The following is an 18,172-nucleotide window of genomic DNA, read 5'->3' as shown; positions in this document are numbered from 1 at the left end:
TGAGATGGGACAAAGTTAATAACAGTGATGTCATCTTTTGACAATCAAACAAAAGAATTTGTGAAGGACCTTGCAAACATTCAAACAACTTTGATTGATATGATCTGTCGTAACTGTAAAATACCACTATTTTGAAGAAAAAAAACATGCATAGGTTTGGGGTCAGTTCAAAACGATGGGTACCATGGCGTCAGTTGGGGGGGGGGTTACACCCTCCAATAAACCCAAAAAGGTGGGGGCTAAATATACTTCAAATATTTGGGGAGACCTAATGTACTTGGGGGGAGCTGAAATCTCATCATTTAACATAGGGTTTAATACTTCATCTTAATGGTTGGCTTAAATTACTCAAATTAAAGCTCATGAAGCTGAATAATTTTTGCCTCCGCCGCAATATTTTTATATAAAATGAGCAAAATATTTTACCTTTAAACTGCAACAAACACTATGAGGAATTACCTAAATTTTGAGCCATATGCAGATGAACAGATTTAAACCGAACCAACCTTGAAAACTAATTCCTAAGAAAGATCTACAGGGAAGACGGAACTTACCTATATCCTCAAATACTGACCCATTTACATGTTCAGTTCAGAATTATTTTTACTTTTACTTTGGCGTATAAACAAGGCCTTACAAATCAAAGCACTGGTTGGTTGATTCTGGCTGCATATGTTTAGCAATCGGTCATTTTGTCTCATTTCAAGTTTTAATTAGGCGGTCATCGAAAGATTGTTTTGTTCGCCTCACCCGCCCGCATCATATTTGATTGTACGCAAGAAATTTAAAGTACTACGAAAATGAAGTTTTGAATTTTTGTTTTGTTATATGGCTCCTTCTGGTAGAGCACTTTGTTGTCGTTGACAATCATTTTCAACTTATTTGATATTGTTGGAATAGAAAATAGAAAAGAGGTAAGTGTAACCGTGTGATTTTGAAGTATAGCATTTAGTTAAAACGAATAATAACAGAGTAGCCGGGTATTTTTGTAGATGCCAAATCTGGTCGCAGAATTTTATTGGCTCTCTATCTATTATGGTTGAGTTACAGGAGGCTCTGGGAGCCCATTCTCGCAACTATAGATGCTTTGAGTAAGCATCCTGTCAGCACCTTGAACTGACTACCCAATTCCCCTCACATGGCATGGGTTGACCCAGGCAAAGGTTTGTTCACTTGCCAAGTGAACCGTTGTGAGTGGGAATCAAACCTTGGTCGCCTGTACAGGAATCAAGGTTGATGTCCACTATACCACAACGCCTCTGGCTGTTACACAATTGTTGAAATCACATGATATTATTGTTTTGATTGGAAGTGCGCAAACCTGATTGGCTAACCTTATCAACGGCTTTTTTGGCACGAAATTCAAACTAAATGTAAACAAATTCAAACTGGGTCAAAAATACCATACTCTCAATGAGTAGCTTCTGATGGGATTTTTGCTTATGTGGTGTAAGTTTGAATAGAGAGTATGGATCTCCAGACTAGTGTAGCCTAGCCTAATTGTCAGCTGTCAGGGGGCGTAAAAAGAATGTGTCTTTTTGGCAATTAATTCCGAAAACGGCATTTTTTTTCAACGATGAAATGCTGAATCAGCAAAATGTGTTGTCCTTATCAGGGCAAAGATGTCAGAGGTGTTTGAAAATTGTAAAATTGCATAAAGGAAAAGGTTTTTCAGATTTAAAAAAGTGATATTTTGTTTCCAATTTTTTGTTGCTCAATAAAATGAAAAGTTCTAAATTAATATGTAAAAAGATCACCTGCATCAATGCCGAAACACAGCCAGAAAGAGAAAACAAAACCCCATTATAAATTTGCTAACATATGACTCGATTTTGCTAGTCTGCATTTCCAACAAAAACCAGTTGAAAATAAAACTAAATGAGACACAGTGGACCTACTAATTGTGAGGGTGTCAAATACCATGTGTTCAATATAAAAACTTTTTTCCCAAAAGCGACAATAATTGCCGAAAATGGCGATTTTCATTTGTACTTCATTTTCCTGCTGATTCATCATTTCATTGTTCAAAAAATTGTTGTTTTCTGCAATAATTGTCAAAAAGAGCAATAATTGCCGTATTTATCTTAAACTGTTGTTGCAATTACATCCTGTAGATGACTGATATTGTTTTTTCTGAAAGCTTGATTTCCTAGTGTGGCTTACCGTAAGTTTGTCTAATATTGACATCCCTCTTCTAATTTCGACACCCTTTTCAGAGAAAGGAATAGTAGGAAGGTCGGGATCACTGATAGACAAAAGATTTTTTCCTCCCTGAGCACAAAAGATAAGTTTCCATCAGCGATTCCGACCTTCATATTATTCCAATCTCTAAAAAGGGTGTCGAAATTAGAAGAGGGATGTCGAAATTAGAAGAGGGATGTCGATATAAGACCAACTTACGGTATAGTCATCTGGGGTAATTACGGGACGATTTTGACATATTTGGGCATTACTGTAAAAGTATTAATCCTAGAGATCCGATTTTTTTATACTTCATTTATCAGAGTATTTAGTAGAGTACCTTTACACAAGATTTAATACTTTTCCTTGAAATTTAGTAGATGCTCCTAAAAATTATATTAAAGGTGTCCCATAAATACCCCGCATTTTGGGGTAATTACGGGACACCCTTGGGGTAATTATGGGACAGGTATAAAATGTTATTGAAAAATCCAGATATCTTTCCAAAAGGCTATGATATTTGAGGTTTTGCATCCACTTGATGACTTCAAATCCAAGTGCTATCATTTAAAGGACTTTCAACAAAATTAGTGACAGTGTCCCATTTTTACCCCAGCCTTTTTCCCATTTGGGGGTAATAACGGGACACTTCAATCAATAATATTTCTATAGAGCAATCTAGACCAACTGAAGTATATTTAGATGCAAACCTTTGCAGGTTTTGAAAGACTTAGAGTGTAGTTATGATTCCATTAAACTAGAAAATCAAGTTTGTAGTTTTCTTATAATATAAAAAATAAACACTTCAAACTCAAACTTTAGTGTCCCATAATTACCCCAAGATTAAGATTTGACTAAAATATGGGACACACTTTTTAGAGATAAGGTGCCTTGTTTTATAATGTGACTGTTATGATTTCAAACCATAGTATCTTGATGTCAGAATTCAGTCAAAATATAATCAAAGTGATTGCAGTTCTTCCTGACACTAAAGCTTGAAAAGTTCCTTCTAAAACTACGAAAATTGATTTTTATGGTGACATGTGGAACTTTTGTTGAATCATCAAAAGTATATGTTAGAATAATCTAACTAGACATTTTTCTAGCAGCTAGAATGACTATCTCCAAAATCCTCTCCATCTAAATCCAAATTTATAATAATAGCACCATTTTTAGGGGTGTCCTGTATTTACCCCTTAATTTTAACTGTCCCGTAATTACCCCAGATGACTATACTGACTAGTTCTATTGAATTATCACATACCGTGAGTGGGTAACTTTGCATCAGTGGAGGCTAACATGCATAGCCCTAAAATGAATGACCTGGCTGGTCATAAAAATAAACTATATTCAGCTCTGCTCGCAGCTCTACTCTACCATTTTTGTTTTGATTTAAGTTTGTATCTTAATGACCAGACGGGTCATTCATTTGAGGGCAATGCATGTTAGCCTCCACTGATGCAAGTTACCCACTCTCACGGTAATACATACACGGTCAGTCAGGGAAATCCCGCAATTGCGGTATACTGCAATTGCGGTAGTTTTCATTTGTGTTTAGCCTACAAAGGCTTATAACGACTACATATAGTGCTGGTCGACAAAGATAAACAAACATCGACTATAAAAAATCGTACGAGAAGAAAGCTTTTCCTTATTAAAAGAATCTGATCTACGGAAAAAATATTTTGTCTGTGCGTTAAAAAGATATGATCAATTATGAAGAAAAATTGCCTGTTTTTTCCTTGAATATTGAATGCTGATTCTTGAATATACTGCAATTGCGGTATATGGAAATTGTAAAAGTGACGTTTATACTGCAATTGCAGTAAAAATTTACTACCGCAATTGAGGGATTTCCCTGACTGACGGTAGTACATTTTTGTGATTTTAAACATAAAGGATAAAATAAAAATAAATCAGTTAAAAACTTGACTGCCTGGTAACTCCATACCAAGTCTCAGGTAATCCAGACGTAATTAATTGAATAAGTTTGATTACTAAACTAATCAAACTTTAGTCGAATGACAAAAGTTTGATTAAATTATTCAATCGAACTTTTCAAAAGTCCCTCCCTTAAATTGTGAGTATTTGATTAAGCTAGACAAAACATCAAGTTGACAAAGTTCGAAAACAAGAAATGTTCGATGATGAATTGACAAAAAGCCCAGAGGAAAATGTTACGCCGGGGCTGCGCCAACTTAACTGGGAAAAGTTGAAGGCAGCAGATCTCAAACCTCAAATCTACGCCAAAGATATCCGGCGCACAAGCCGCAATTTCCAGACTGGCAAAAAGCTCTATTCGACAAAGTTTGACAACAAGAAATGTTCAACAAATTCGACAAATAGTCCTTTCGATTACGTAATCTTATTTCAAGGATTAATCAAAACTCAGATCGCAGATCTTTTTTGGGCCCACCCGTTGAGTTCCATTAAAGTAAATAAACTTCGATTAGTTCGATGGGGTAATCAAACTACTATCAAACACTAAGGGTTCTTTCTTTAAAAGCAGGCCATTTTTCATGCCCTTTAAGCGTCCGGTTATCGGACGCTGCCCCTCTTGAAATTACTAAAATATTGGTAAAAACAGCCTTTTTAGTGGAAAAACATAAGAAAAAGTGCCCTTTTTGGCCACCAACGGACCCTGCCTTGCCTTTCTAAAATATGGCCTGAAAAGTTCAATTAAGTTCGATATTTTTAATCAAACTTAATTGAACTATATATTTTGAAGAATTTGTGAGTATTCGATTAAAGCGAACTTAGTCGAACATTAATTGAACAACAAAGTTTGATTAAGTTCGACAAAGTTTTTGAATGAATGAGATTTCTTTTCTCTAAACTTTAACTAGAAAAATTTACAAAATCAACCTGATGAAACAACCTTTAATAGGTTTACAAAGCCATCAGATATAAAAATACCGTTCGATTGGTTCGATTATAAATTACGTCTGGGATATTCAGGAAAAAGTATAGGACAAATATAGGACAAAAATATAAAAAGGAGTGTTATACGTATTTATAGACTTAGGTACCTATGGTTTTAAAAACATCAATCCTTCTGCATGATAAAATTCTATTTGTTGTGAGCTGCTGCTGCTGACTTATGTTGCTGCTGTGAGAGTCTACCATATTGGCTAGTAAAATGTGATATCACGTGTGTGCTATTTCGCGGAAAAGAAAAAAATATCGTATCCAGTCTCCCTTGAAGCTTATAGTTTCACTTTCTATTTCCTTTTCCACCTTGCGAGTGTTTTCGATTCAGGCCAGGTGTTTAAATTGGACGAATCCCGTCAACGCGTTCACTAGAATCATTACAATAGTAGCGTAAAACAAACTAAGCGTAAGAACATAAGGTTTCGACGGCCAAAATATTAAGAACAAGTTAAGAACATTTTAAGGCTTTGCGGGCTCTAAGCCCTTTTTTCTTAGGAAAATGGGCAAAAATGCTCACAAAATGGTCATAAGAACATGGTAAGAATATTTTTAGACCACCCCGCCGGGTATTTTTTATCTTTTCAGTCAGCGGAGAAGAGTTTGATACAGGCTAAAATAAAGCAAGTCTCCTAAATCGCAATATCCACTATCAACTATCGACTTTGCTTTGAGTCGAATTCACTTACCTCGCCCTTGATATCCTTTGATACATAAAATCGCTCTTATAGCGTAAGCCCTAAGGGGGTTATATCAAAAACGATATGTAGAGGTACTACCGGTACTACGCTCTAGGGACTACGCTACGTCCTTTCAGTTAACAATGCCTTATACACTTCACTTCATAACTCGAAATTTCCTTAAGTCAGGCATGTTCGAGTAATGGAGATTCAACCGTATTATTTTCGATCGATTCATATCAAGTCTCATAAACAGCTCTTCTATCAATAAATGAAGAAGGAGGAAATCGTTATGTCGAGCACCCTCTGTACCAAACCCTGTTGTCCTTACAGCCGCTCATTGGTACGCCACAGTTTTGGTACCTACAATCAAAGTCATAATATTTGATAAAAAAAGGGAAATTCCCACGAAATCTTACAACCACAAACGATTTGGAAGCGCTCTAAATTAGGTCGGACGGGTAAAGTTTTAACACTGAGTTTTAACGCTAGAATTAAGATCTTAAGACCTTAGGATCTGAGGAACTAAAAGTTTAAGAATGGTCCAATAGGGCTCAGAATATAGCCTGGAAGTCTATAAACCCCTTCCGAATTGGAATATTTGAATGAATTTATCAATTTTCCCAAAAGCGACTTTTTCGCCCGAACTTTATATTGCTGAAAACGAGGAAATAACCAAAATTCCCAATATATTTTGACTGAGATTGTACTTTAATGGGATAAACTTTCGCGGGGATTGAATTTCGCAGATGGGTGTCATCCGCGAAAATCCGCGAAATTAAGTCCCAATGGAAATTTGGAATGGCACCATTCGCGAAATATTTCTAAACAAAACCCAAAATATGTCAAATAAATACTTTTTGAATGTTTCCTGGCATCAATAATGTGTATTACAGCTACCAACATGCATGATTTGAAAGTAAAAGTCACAAAATTGTGAAAATATTCCCACCAAATAGTGCCAACCGCGAAATTAAGTTCCCACGAAATTTTTACATTTCGCGGATAGACCAAACCGCGAAATTTAATCCCCGCGAAAGTTTATCCCATTAAAATATGTTAAAAAATACGAGACCAGATCGGGTATTTGGGGTGTCAACGCCACAGAATTGGTGGAAGAATGGTGCGGGATGTTGACAAATGAGGAAGTTAATCTGTTAGGTCAATGTCATCATGAATAATTGATATTTCTACTCAATAGGTTGTATAGATTCGTACTCTAGAATCCAGTCGTATTGAATTAAAATTTATCAATTTATAATCCGTATTTGATTGTTGAAAAAAAATTGTATTTTCAAAAATAAACACTTTCAACCTAAAGAAAAGAGAAACAATATTTTCATCTGCAGAAGTTCAGAGTAAAAATTTTTACGGTCATATTCTCATGATATAATATACAGTCACTACAAAGGTAAAATAGAAATGGCAGAAGCATTTGATCAAATTCCACAAGCTGATCGCGGATACGATTTCGATCTAGTAAAGAAAGAACAAGGAACTAATTTCCAATGCTCTATTTGTCATTTAATCTTGCGTGATCCTTACACGACACCGTGTCATCACGCTTTCTGTCACGTTTGTATCACGCAATGGGGAAATGAATTAACAAATGCCAAAAGGTAAAAAGTTAAATCTTTTATATTAATTTTTTTTCTAACGCTCTTATGTCCATTCTGATGTAATTTACGCGAACAGTGTAGGAGCTTTTCGGGTAAAATAAATATAGAAAATATTTTTATAGTTTTTGGTAAAATAGAAACAGTACATGCTTTTTCAAAATGTGTATTTCGACAGTTTAGTGATAGAGAATGTAGGAAGAAAATTCGAAGAAATGATTACGATAGTATTAATATGATAACTTGATTTATCTTCTTAGGCCAACCACATGTCCAAATTGTAACAATGTTTATGACCAAAAGCAAGTGAGTAATTTTCTTGTCATTTATTTATTACTTTCGGAAGTAAGATTTTTTAATCATAAAATCAAGTTCTAAAAGTTTGAAAATATCAAAGAAAAACAATTTTATTAGCATAAATTTACTCATTGAAAATAGGATAAATTCGCAGAAATATAGAAAGATAACCCACGTTAATTTTTATAAAAACATCTGAAATTTTTTAAGCTTTCTGATGTTCTTAACTTCAAGCCTAAAATATTCTAAAAATGTTCATATTCTTACTATTTCGTTAGTATATTTGTGCGATTTCTTAAGAAATTTGGCGTTTTAAAGGCCGCAAGGTCCTAAAATACAATAGTCTCAATATTCTTGCCATCGAAGCATTTTGTTCTTATGTAGTTTGTTCTTATAAAACACGCGAAGCAGTCATAAAAATTATTTATGGAATTGGATGAAAGATGAATTGAAAATTATTTTATAGATTCACCAAGATGGATTCATAGATCGAATGGTGAAAACCAGTTTAGATGTGAAATGTAAACTACACGAGGTTGGATGTTCATGGCAAGGGAAAATCATTGACTATCAGGTCTGCGTTCTTTGACCGGGGGGGGGGGGGGGCACTCAAGGTAATCGACCGACCGTACGTGCAGCCCTTAAGAGTCCTTTTTCCAATAGCGTTGTGGGTCAACCAAAACTGGGAGGCAATTTTTTATTCGTTGTTAGGATTTTGACGCCTACTTTAAAAATAAAATATATTTGTAAAAATTACGCGAGCAGAGCGAGGACGAAAATCTTTTGGTATATTTTCTATTTTGGCTGTAAACTGTTAATTCTAAGGTGTAAAAAAGAAAAGGGGCGCCGAAATTAGTAGTGTCAAAGGCGCTTTTTTGCATCTCTTGTCTTCTGGCCCCCCCACCCCCCCCCCCAAAAAAGATCGGCCACCATGCTACTGTTTGTTAAATAAAAAGCAATTTATATTTAAGGGAGCTCGTAAACATGAATGGAAAGAGGAAGTAACAATGAAGGAAAATTTGTTCCAGCCGGTATATAATAATTTTTGCTATTTTCTTTAGGATCATCAAAGGACTTGTGAATATGAGACAATACCGTGTGAAAACGAAGGTTGTTTGGAAATGCAGATGAGAAAAAATTTACCGAAACATCAACAGATTTGTGAATATCGCCTTACACAGTGTGGATACTGCGAACTGAAAAACCCAATCATCCAGATGAAGGTTCGCAAAACAGGCTTTATTTCGGACGGTTGAAGTAGAGAATTTGTGAGCTGAGCAAGTCGAAATGTGAGAAAGTGCACTCTAAGGGTGGGAAAAGTGAGAAAAACGAAGATTTCTGGGAAAAAAAATTGGAAAATCTGACTATTTTTGCCTTAAAACGGACAAAGATTTTCAAAAAAATGGTCGGTTTTTCACTCACATTTACTCAAATTTGGCTAAATATTTTCTGCACTGTAAGCGTCCGATTTTAATTTCGGGAGATTGAACAAAGACTTTGTACGATATCAATTTGTTATAAATTCAAACTCTGTGAGATGAAGAATGTAATGTAATTGAATTTTATTTCATCAAAATATATTCCGTTATTACACCCGTCTCATAGCCTGGGAGGAACTTCCTTCCCCAGTGGCTGTGGAAATTTTTTATCAAAATCCCTATGGGAATAGAAATTTTATTACTCCAAGGTCAAAAAGTCCAGTGTGGATGGTTTTGGAGCACAATTCTTTTCCATTGAATATCAAATAGGAATAAAAACGTCAATTTCCCAATGTGGCTTAAATTGTGGACTATTTTTCCAACCGAGAGCAAAATCTTTGCCATACTTTCCAGTAGAAGTCCCAACGGGTCTGTGACACACAGGGGTGTGCTGCTTTTCGAACACACTGTGTATTAGCCTTCAGACAATTGACTAATGATTTTTGAAACGAAATTTTCAGGACCACCACAAAGAATGCCCAATGATGAAAGTGATCTGTTTGAACGAAGAATGCAATGTTCAAGTCCTTCGCAAAGATGTAAGTGTTGTTCATTGTGTCATGTTAAATTCGAATTTTGTCACCATAATAATAATTCGTTCATTTATTCATGTATTCTTTCATTCATTCATTCAAACTGAAATTTCCATTTAGATCGAAGGTCATTTGTCTCAAGATTGTCTTTATGAAGTGGTTGGATGCGACTACTTCGACCTTGGTTGTCTAAAAAAGGTAAGACAACACTGAAATGTATGCTAACAGCGTTGGCAAATAAAGACTAATGAAGGAAGGTGGATTATAGAGTAGACTTGAGTACGAAACACAGTAACATGGATGTTATCTTATCATTGCGATAACTCTTACGGGATAATGCTAGTTAGACTATTAGAATATTCGCCTACGATGCTTCAGCTAACGCTTGCCTTATCTCTGGTTTAGGTGACCCACTTTTCGCCCTGCCTTTTCTAATTCTGAAATAAAGTGGTCAGAAAGTTTTGGCTATCTAAAGTCAATGTATTGCCTTCTTTTGACGTCAATTCAACGATTTTTTTTTTCAAGCAAAGATTTCAGTACGCTCGCTTAAGGCCGGTCTCCACTTTGGCGCGAAATGGGCGACAGTTTTTTTCTTAACCTTTTTTGCCTGAAGAGAAGATCACGTCATAAAAAAGTTTCAAGCGAAGAAAAAAAAAGTTGAAGGAAGTTCTTCGTTTTTCATCCGTTACCTTCATTTTTCAACCGACCAATGACCTTACAAAAACGTCATTCATGCATGCTAGACTAAAGTAGTAAAGGCTTCCTCCCATCATCTCCTTAAAAATATCTTATTGTATGAGTATATCAGTCTACAAAATAGTTAGTTATATTTAATTTTCCCAAATTTCTCACTGTTTTTAGTTACAGCGCTGCAAAATGGAGGAACATCTCAAGGAAAACATTGTTGAACATCAATTGATGATGCTGAAAGATTACAAAGTAACCAAAGAAAAACTGATTGAAACTAACAATGATTTAAAACAAGAAAAACTTAAAAATGAAGAGCTTACTGCAAAATTGGAGACGGCGAATGAAACAATGGAACAATTGGAATATAGAATGGAATTTATATCCGAAAATTCCCAATCAATACAGCATGGTTATAACGTAATCATCAATGCAATCAGCTGGCTGTTAAGTGAAATTTTCCAGAATTTATCATCCATTCCAAATGCTCAGATATTAGTAAATCTTCATGTTATAGATCTCATAAACAAACGGAATGAATTTTTAGCTGGGCTATTGGCAAATGATTATGAATCGACAAAAGTGCAGTTAGAGACAGTTGTTGCGCCATTTAAAATTTATGATAAAAATTATGGAAAATTTCATATCCATGATGTTGTCACACGACGAATCAAACCACATTATTTATACAAAACAGACACTGGTTCTTTTATTAGAATCGAACTCCCAGGCGTTAAAAAAGTATTAAGTATTGCATGTCTTGATTATCGTAAGTTCAATGGATTAGATAGATATGAGAGGAAATCTGAAAATGTCATCGTAGGACATGATAAATATAGTGTCCTAGTTTTTCTGTCCGAGAAAGACTTAATACCTGAGAAAACAAAACTGGAAATTATATCGAGAACACAACAAGGATTCGACCCTGGTCAAAGCGATACATTAGATGTGCATCATTGGCGGGCTGGCAAGATAAAAATTACAAATGTATTGGATAGAAAGCAAGAAGGAGATTATCTTTTAATCTTTTTATACACAATAGACGAAAAAACGTAGCTCAACTAAAAGAAAACCCTTGAACCATTGCCGCATTAAGCGTTACATTGAACATGCAAAATTTATAAACTTTTTCGGAATTTAACAACGCCACAACGAGGTTAAAACTTTGGATCAGCCTGGAGATTTCAAATATAACGAGAGGATTTCGCTATACTTAGGCTACGTCATATCTTCCTTCGTTTCGAGCGTTAAAAGCCTGGCCTAAATACCTGAGCTGTAGGCTAGCCATACTGTGCTATTAACTTTTGGCAGTAATAAATAAACTCGAATTAACTTTGTTATCAGTTGACGTCAATTTGTGGCAATATACACCGGAAATCAATGCGGTTACTTGTACGAATGGAATTGAAAGACCACATTTTTATTTATCCGAGAATCAATTCAGCGACCAAAAACAACCTTGATATTGCATACTTTCGGCTAAAATGGATTTGGTTGTGACTCACTTTTTTTAAATCTTATAGCCATTGGACAGAGAGCATACATGCACACTCTTTTTAATCCAGAAGTTTATGTTAGGATACTGTATAAATTCGGAATCAATGAGTATTCTTTTCTTGATATGCGTAAGTCAAGATTACGTCATTTTCCATATCGGAAACACCCGAAACAGTGGAACTTGACCCCTAAGTGTTACTACAAATTCCAGTTTTTCCGGGGAGGAGTATTTGGGGAAAAATGAGTGCCGGGTATGGGCCATAAGGGCCCCTTTTCACACTCTCGAAAGTCCCTCAAAGGGGTACAAAAACCATCGAAAAGCAATTGTGTCTCTGTAAGGGTTCCAAAATTACTAAATATAAAAAATCAATTCGTCAAAGAGTCATTAATTCTCGAAATTTGGACTAAATTTTGAAAATTTTGGCTGAAACTTTGGGGAAATAATTTCTCTAAGGGTGGCAAAAACGTCAAAAAATGGATAAAACTTTCGATTCTCTTTAAGGGTCAATTTTCGAACTTTATGGATCTGACATACCCATCATCTCACAAACCTAGTACCCCTCCCCGGGATTCTATGCGAAGCTTAGAATTTTTTGCATTCTTTTGGACCAAGCAAAATTATGTATACTAATATTTCGTTAAACGACATAAAAGCATAAATCAGTGTAAATGTAATGTAACTTGCCCTAAATCAAATTACGATGGCCCGGAGATGTCACTGTTTTGTCACAAAAATTCTTAGTTTCATCACAAAATTTTTTGGTTTCATCACAAACATTCTTGGTTTAATCACAAAATTTTTAGTTTCGTCACAAAAATTCTTAGTTTCATCACAAAAATTTTTAGTTTCATCACAATTTTTCAGTGTTTCATCACAGATTTTCAGTGTTTCGTCACAAATTTACAGGACTTTTCAGTGTTTCATTATTAATATATTTTTTTATGAAACTAAAAAAAACTTTTTTTCTTGTGGCGGTAGGATCAGGCGAAAACTGGATCAGGCACAAGATCTTGTTTTCATATTATTTAGCGAAAAAGAAATACAAAGAAAACCGAGAAGCTCGTTTTTCATAGGAATTAGTTTTCAGGAATCAGCACATCTCTCTGGTCAGCCAAAAGATTTTTTTCTCGCCATTTAATTTCGCGAATTAAGGGGTCATTCGCAAAATTTTCTAGACGCAAAATTTTCTGAAATTGAAGTAGGGAATATTAGGCTATAGCAAGGAGGCTTTCTAAATTAGCTGCATGAAATCTTTCTCTTAAGTAAATTTTTTAATTGTGAACACTCTAAAAAATAATTCAAACAAGAAAAGGGTGGTGGACACTACTACACCTAAGAGAACGAATAAATTCGTTTGCATCAGATTAAGAGAATTATAAATTTGAAAACCGAGTCGAAAAGCTCAAAACCATGTATTTTGACTTATCTTGGTAACTGCGTTTTGAAAAGGAGGCCTGAAATAATTTTCAATATCTCAAGAAATGAGTATCGAAGAGTATCGCAGTGGGAAAATACTAATCACGTTTTCATCAGCACCCTTTATCACTGGTGGCAAAAATATCGTCTTTTGAAATATGGATCCTTCATGCCATATTTAAAAGCAAGAAAGAAAATTTTATTTTTAGTTTCATAAAGAAATATATTAATAATGAAACACTGAAAGTTTCGTGATGAAACACTGAAAAGTCCTGGAAAGTTGTGACGAAACACTGAAATTCTGTGATGAAACTAAAAATTTCATGTGACAAAACTAAAAACTTTGTGACGAAACTAAGAACTTCTGTGATGAAACTAAAAATTTTATGTGACGAAACTAAAAATATTGTGATGAAACTAAAAATTTTGTGATAAAACACTGAAATTTTGTGACGAAACAGTGACATCTCAGGGCCATCGTATCAAATACTTAGATTTATTAGATTTATTACTTGTTTAACTTTTCTCTTCAATTTTGTGATATTTTTGTCTACTTTTGTAATTTTTGCTTAGAAACCTAGCACACTTTGGTAATGATCGCAAAAAAAAATCGTATATTTGAAATCTTTCGTTCTCTTCTTCACCCCTATATTGGTTTTCATGATTGTCTTAAAAATTCAAAAGTGAGTTTATAAACCCAAGTGAGAAAGAAAAAACCACAAGGAATGCTATTTGAACTTTTAGGTCACTTGTTTGTAAATGAGAACACCAGTAAAATCAATCATTTAATACTGCCATTTATAATCTTTAGTGTCAAACTTTACTGCAGGTTTTTGAAAGTTGTTTTAGCGTAGGTGGAAGCCATTCATCATAAGTTTTTGGTTAAATTCTGATCCGGCAAAATTGTTTTCTTCGAGTTAATGACTTAACACCCCTTTCTCACAGATCTGGTAGGGGGGGGACAGTCCGTGAAATTCGATGATTATTGGTATAGACTTTGCAATGTTTTTTTATGGTTGGGGATTTGAATTCCATTGTTTTCGAGCAAGAAAATTCAGCCAGGATAGAAAAAAAACAGCACAATATTTTGCAGTGAGGATCTTCTTATCTAATCATTTTCAGCGGGTACAAAAACTAGAGTATAATTTTCCACTGGGGACGATATTTTGGCCAATTTTTCCAGTGGGAAGGGGTCCCAGTAGGTCTGTGAGAAGAAGTTTTACTTAGAATTCTTTTACCCTAGTCTTGACAGGTGATCATGTAAGTGAGACCTGATGGATGGTGTTGGTGCCCGTCTATAACGTACCAAATAGACCTGTTCATCAGTTTATGTTCCAAGAGGGATGAAATTTAACAGAGTGTAATTTTAGCCTTAATTCTTCCATTATTGAGACTTTATTCAAAGGTGTGACAACCATGATATAATAGACCTCAAAAAACAGAGCAACCAACTTTATAACCGCAAAACAACACGCTCTAAATTCATTTCTAATAATAAGAGTGAAATACCAGTGGCTAGAAGCAGACTTTGGGAAAATATCTCCATTAAAATCACATTAAGTAATAGGTTTTTAATTTTCTGGTGAACTTTCATGGTAAATTTAGTGGTAAAAAACAAACTTTGTTTTTTGTTTTCACATTCTTGCATACCAGTACCTCAATTTTCAGGTTGCCCATTAAATTTCTTATCGAGATTTTCAATATTGAAAATTGTTTCAACCAGCTTCAGGTTGCATCATATAGGTCAGGTGTTTGACCCAAAGTTTGCATACACATGGAACCCTTTAATTGAAATGTGTTCAATGGATCCATTGAAGTGTCCATAGTCACACCTTCAGCATTTTCCATAAATAAATTTCCAAAATGGCGGATTTAAAATCTTTATTTTAAAGCTTCATATTTAGTAATCAATGTATAGCAATGTGCCCTCCCGGTTATTACCATAATGGCTTTATGGCAACTCCTGAACTTGGGCACAGGATGTACGGTTGTTATTTAGTAAGCATTGAACTAAAAGTTAGGGGAGAGACATCTATCATTCTAGTAGAGGTCAACAGGAAAATCGTGTACGGTGCGCCCAGAGAAACGGGATAAGCTAGAGTTTTTACAAGCTCTTATTTGATTTGGTTGGTCGTTAAGATGTAATAAAAGAATCTTATTACTTTTTCTAAAGAACGTGTCATCTCTATCACTTTAAATGACCAATTAGTGAAGTATCTTGTAAAAACTCCAGCTCATCCCAGAGAAACAGGGTAAGCAAACTTATATTGAAGAGAATTTCTTAAACCTTAAGGCTATTACAGTTTACAAGAAGAAAATCGAAACAGGGCGTTCTAAATTAACTTTACATGATTGAGACCAGAAGTCTCGATTCATTGCATTGTTTTCTTTCACAGAATTTTGACGTCAATTATAATTGACTGACCCTTCCCAATCTACTCACGCTTAAACCTTCAAACCCGGGCGACGTGTATACACGCTCTAAATTTGCCATTATACCGGGTCTCAGACTTGAGGCTATAACTCCTGACCACATGATTGAAAAGGGCACAAACAAATTGCTTTTACAAAGAAGTTTTCAGCAAAAAACGAACAGTCAGTTAAGGTAATGGTTTCCACAATTTTCTCCTGGAAAGGAGTGAACCATTTTTTTTGTTGGTGGAATTCGAATGAAAGTAAACTCCGAATCATATCTCACACACACCTTCGAGATGAGCTGATTCCACTGCTGAATCACTTAATCCTAAAAATGACTTCACCTTCATCCAAGACAGTACACCATCGCACTGGGAAAACATAATCCAATCATTTTTAAAGCAGAAACTGAAATCGCACTTTGTCAAAAATACTGAATGCCCAATCAAATTTTCCTGAACTTTGAGATAAAATTTTGGCAAAGTTTTCCAGTGGGGCTTGGGTCTCAGCGAGTCTTGTGACACAGGGGTGTAAATTTCTAAGAATATTTTCAACCTAATCTAGTACTTTGATCGACGTGATTAAGTTGTTGAAATGCAACCCATAGCATAATGGAAAAGTACCCTGGCCGTTCGTAAACCGGATGACCTCATCGTTAAAAATATGTTATAAAAGATTTGAAGTTGTAGCAATTCCGAAATTTGTCGACTTTAAAATCTCTCTAAGAAAAGGATCTAATGCCTGGCATTTAAAATGAAGAACCTTTCTCGTCGACTTTTCGAAAATTGGTTCTCTTTTCAAATAGTTGTTCAAAAACACAACGCTGTGTTATGTAAGAAGCTAAATTTACTCGAGTGAAAATATATAAAATTTCTACATATAGTGGTGTCTTCATTATTACTCGAACCTGCACGCTTTTTTTTTTATAAGAATGGTGTTTTTTTATTTCATCATGGATATTCTTAACATTTTGGCGAAAATCATCCAAAAATATTCTTACGGTATTCTTAGGTTAAGATCGAAATTGGCAATCTACAGGTTAAAATGCATTAAAAATGGCATTCTTAGGTTCAGTTGCTAAATTCCATGATGGTGACATTCTTACCATATTCTTAATTTTTTGGCCATTTTCATCATGGACATTCTTATAAAGTGTATTCTTATAAAAAAAAAGCGTGTATACTACTCAAATGTCTACTTAACTCGAGCGACCTTTCTGTTCCCTTCAGTTGAAAATGCCCCATGCACTTAACTCTATAATACTAAACCATAGTCAATAGACAGAAAACTGTCTATTGACTATGACTAAACATTTCCTTAACTCGAACAAATTTGCGTCCCACGTGCGTGCTCGAGTTACAGAGACTCTACTGCGTACATAAATCTTAGAATATTAGCTCCTCCCACTTTATATTAATGATCGAAAATACCAGCACAACAAAAAGTACCCCAAAGACGTCATTAAGTCATTTACTGGGCAGTCTTAATCACCCTGTTTTTGTTATGGAAAGAGATATGGAAGAGCCAGATTGACGTAAGGACTTGGTTAATTTACGACCTAGAAATTTATTTGCTTTAATTGCATTCATTAGTACCCCCTTATATTTGTAATGATAGCTTAATCCTTGCTCCATTTAATCAGTATATACAATAATTTGATCACTGCTAAGTGATAGACAAGTTTTAACCATTTAAAATCAAACCCCGGTCACAAATCCGTCAGTTTAAGATTTCTTGGAAATAAATTCTGTGATAGCAAGCAATAGAAAATTTGTTTTGCATGTTGACTGTCAGAAAAGGAAAAGGCTGACAATTATTCAACGACGTCCATTGCATGGCTCGAGGATCAACTAGTTGCTTAAGAAAAGTGAATTCTGAATTGATTGCCAAAGCTTAAGAGAACAGCTCTGAATCATAAACAAGTCCGAGTCTCAATAGGTTACACACCATAATGAGCGGTCAGTCGAGTTAAGGAGAGTATAAGTCATAGAGGAGGTTGTAGAGCATCACATTCTCTCAAGGAATCAGAAAAATTCTTATATTAAGAATTATTCCATTTTTCGACAAGCTGTTATTGATAGGTTGTCTTTCACAGGTTAATTTCACAAATCAAAAGTTATCCTTGATAAACAACTCAAGCCTAATACAGATAAAAAAAATCGCTGATCATGAGATGTCGGCAAATTCAACAAATACTAGTTTGAATAAACGATTAGATTTTTACTGGTAATTCAGCGACCCTTGAATAATTTTCAGGTGCTTTGAATCGCGCTTGAGTAGTCACATATCAATGTGTAGGGAATGTAGTAACGGGTTAAAATCAGTTTGGATACTGAAAAAAATACCGTTATCATTGCGTAATTTTAATTCAGAAAATAATTCATTACAGCTATTTGTTTAGAATAAGCGCCCCTCCTAAAGAGATGGTCATAATTTTAGGGGA

The 18,172-nt window shown here is 34.9% G+C and overlaps 1 protein-coding gene and 1 long non-coding RNA gene across 3 annotated transcripts in view; one reads left to right on the top strand and one right to left on the bottom strand.

Annotated features, from left to right (window-relative positions):
* The first annotated feature begins 7,211 nt into the window (after positions 1 to 7,211).
* On the top strand, positions 7,212 to 12,735 carry LOC136817795 (TNF receptor-associated factor 5-like). The gene is made up of 7 exons (XM_067074112.1): positions 7,212 to 7,408; positions 7,666 to 7,711; positions 8,169 to 8,276; positions 8,764 to 8,925; positions 9,642 to 9,719; positions 9,834 to 9,911; positions 10,575 to 12,735. The coding sequence occupies exons 1-7, from the start codon at positions 7,212 to 7,214 to the stop codon at positions 11,454 to 11,456; spliced, it is 1,551 nt and encodes a 516-aa protein (XP_066930213.1). The 3' UTR covers positions 11,457 to 12,735.
* Positions 7,220 to 18,172, bottom strand: part of LOC136817797 (uncharacterized) — a 35,610-nt gene continuing 24,657 nt past the window's right edge. Inside the window, exon 4 of one of the 2 annotated variants that reach the window (XR_010848152.1) lies at positions 7,220 to 7,265. This is a non-coding gene — a long non-coding RNA (uncharacterized lncRNA). Of the gene's footprint in view, positions 7,266 to 9,840; positions 9,903 to 18,172 lie in introns of those variants that run through there. The other variant, XR_010848153.1, reaches the window with a different exon arrangement.

The sequence above is a fragment of the Clytia hemisphaerica genome, unplaced genomic scaffold (genome assembly GCF_902728285.1).
Source record: "Clytia hemisphaerica strain Z4C2 unplaced genomic scaffold, Clytia hemisphaerica genome assembly, whole genome shotgun sequence".
NCBI lineage: Eukaryota > Metazoa > Cnidaria > Hydrozoa > Leptothecata > Clytiidae > Clytia > Clytia hemisphaerica.
The sequence above is the reverse complement of the archived record's forward strand: the minus strand, read 5'-3'. Positions and strand labels throughout refer to the sequence as shown.

Coding starts and splice junctions, on each gene's coding strand:
- LOC136817795 (XM_067074112.1), top strand. CDS start 7,212: ATGGCAGAAGCATTTGATCAAATTCCACAAGCTGATCGCGGATACGAT. Junction 8,277..8,763: donor GGAAAATCATTGACTATCAG/GTCTGCGTTCTT, acceptor TATTTTCTTTAG/GATCATCAAAGGACTTGTGA. Junction 9,912..10,574: donor ACCTTGGTTGTCTAAAAAAG/GTAAGACAACAC, acceptor CACTGTTTTTAG/TTACAGCGCTGCAAAATGGA.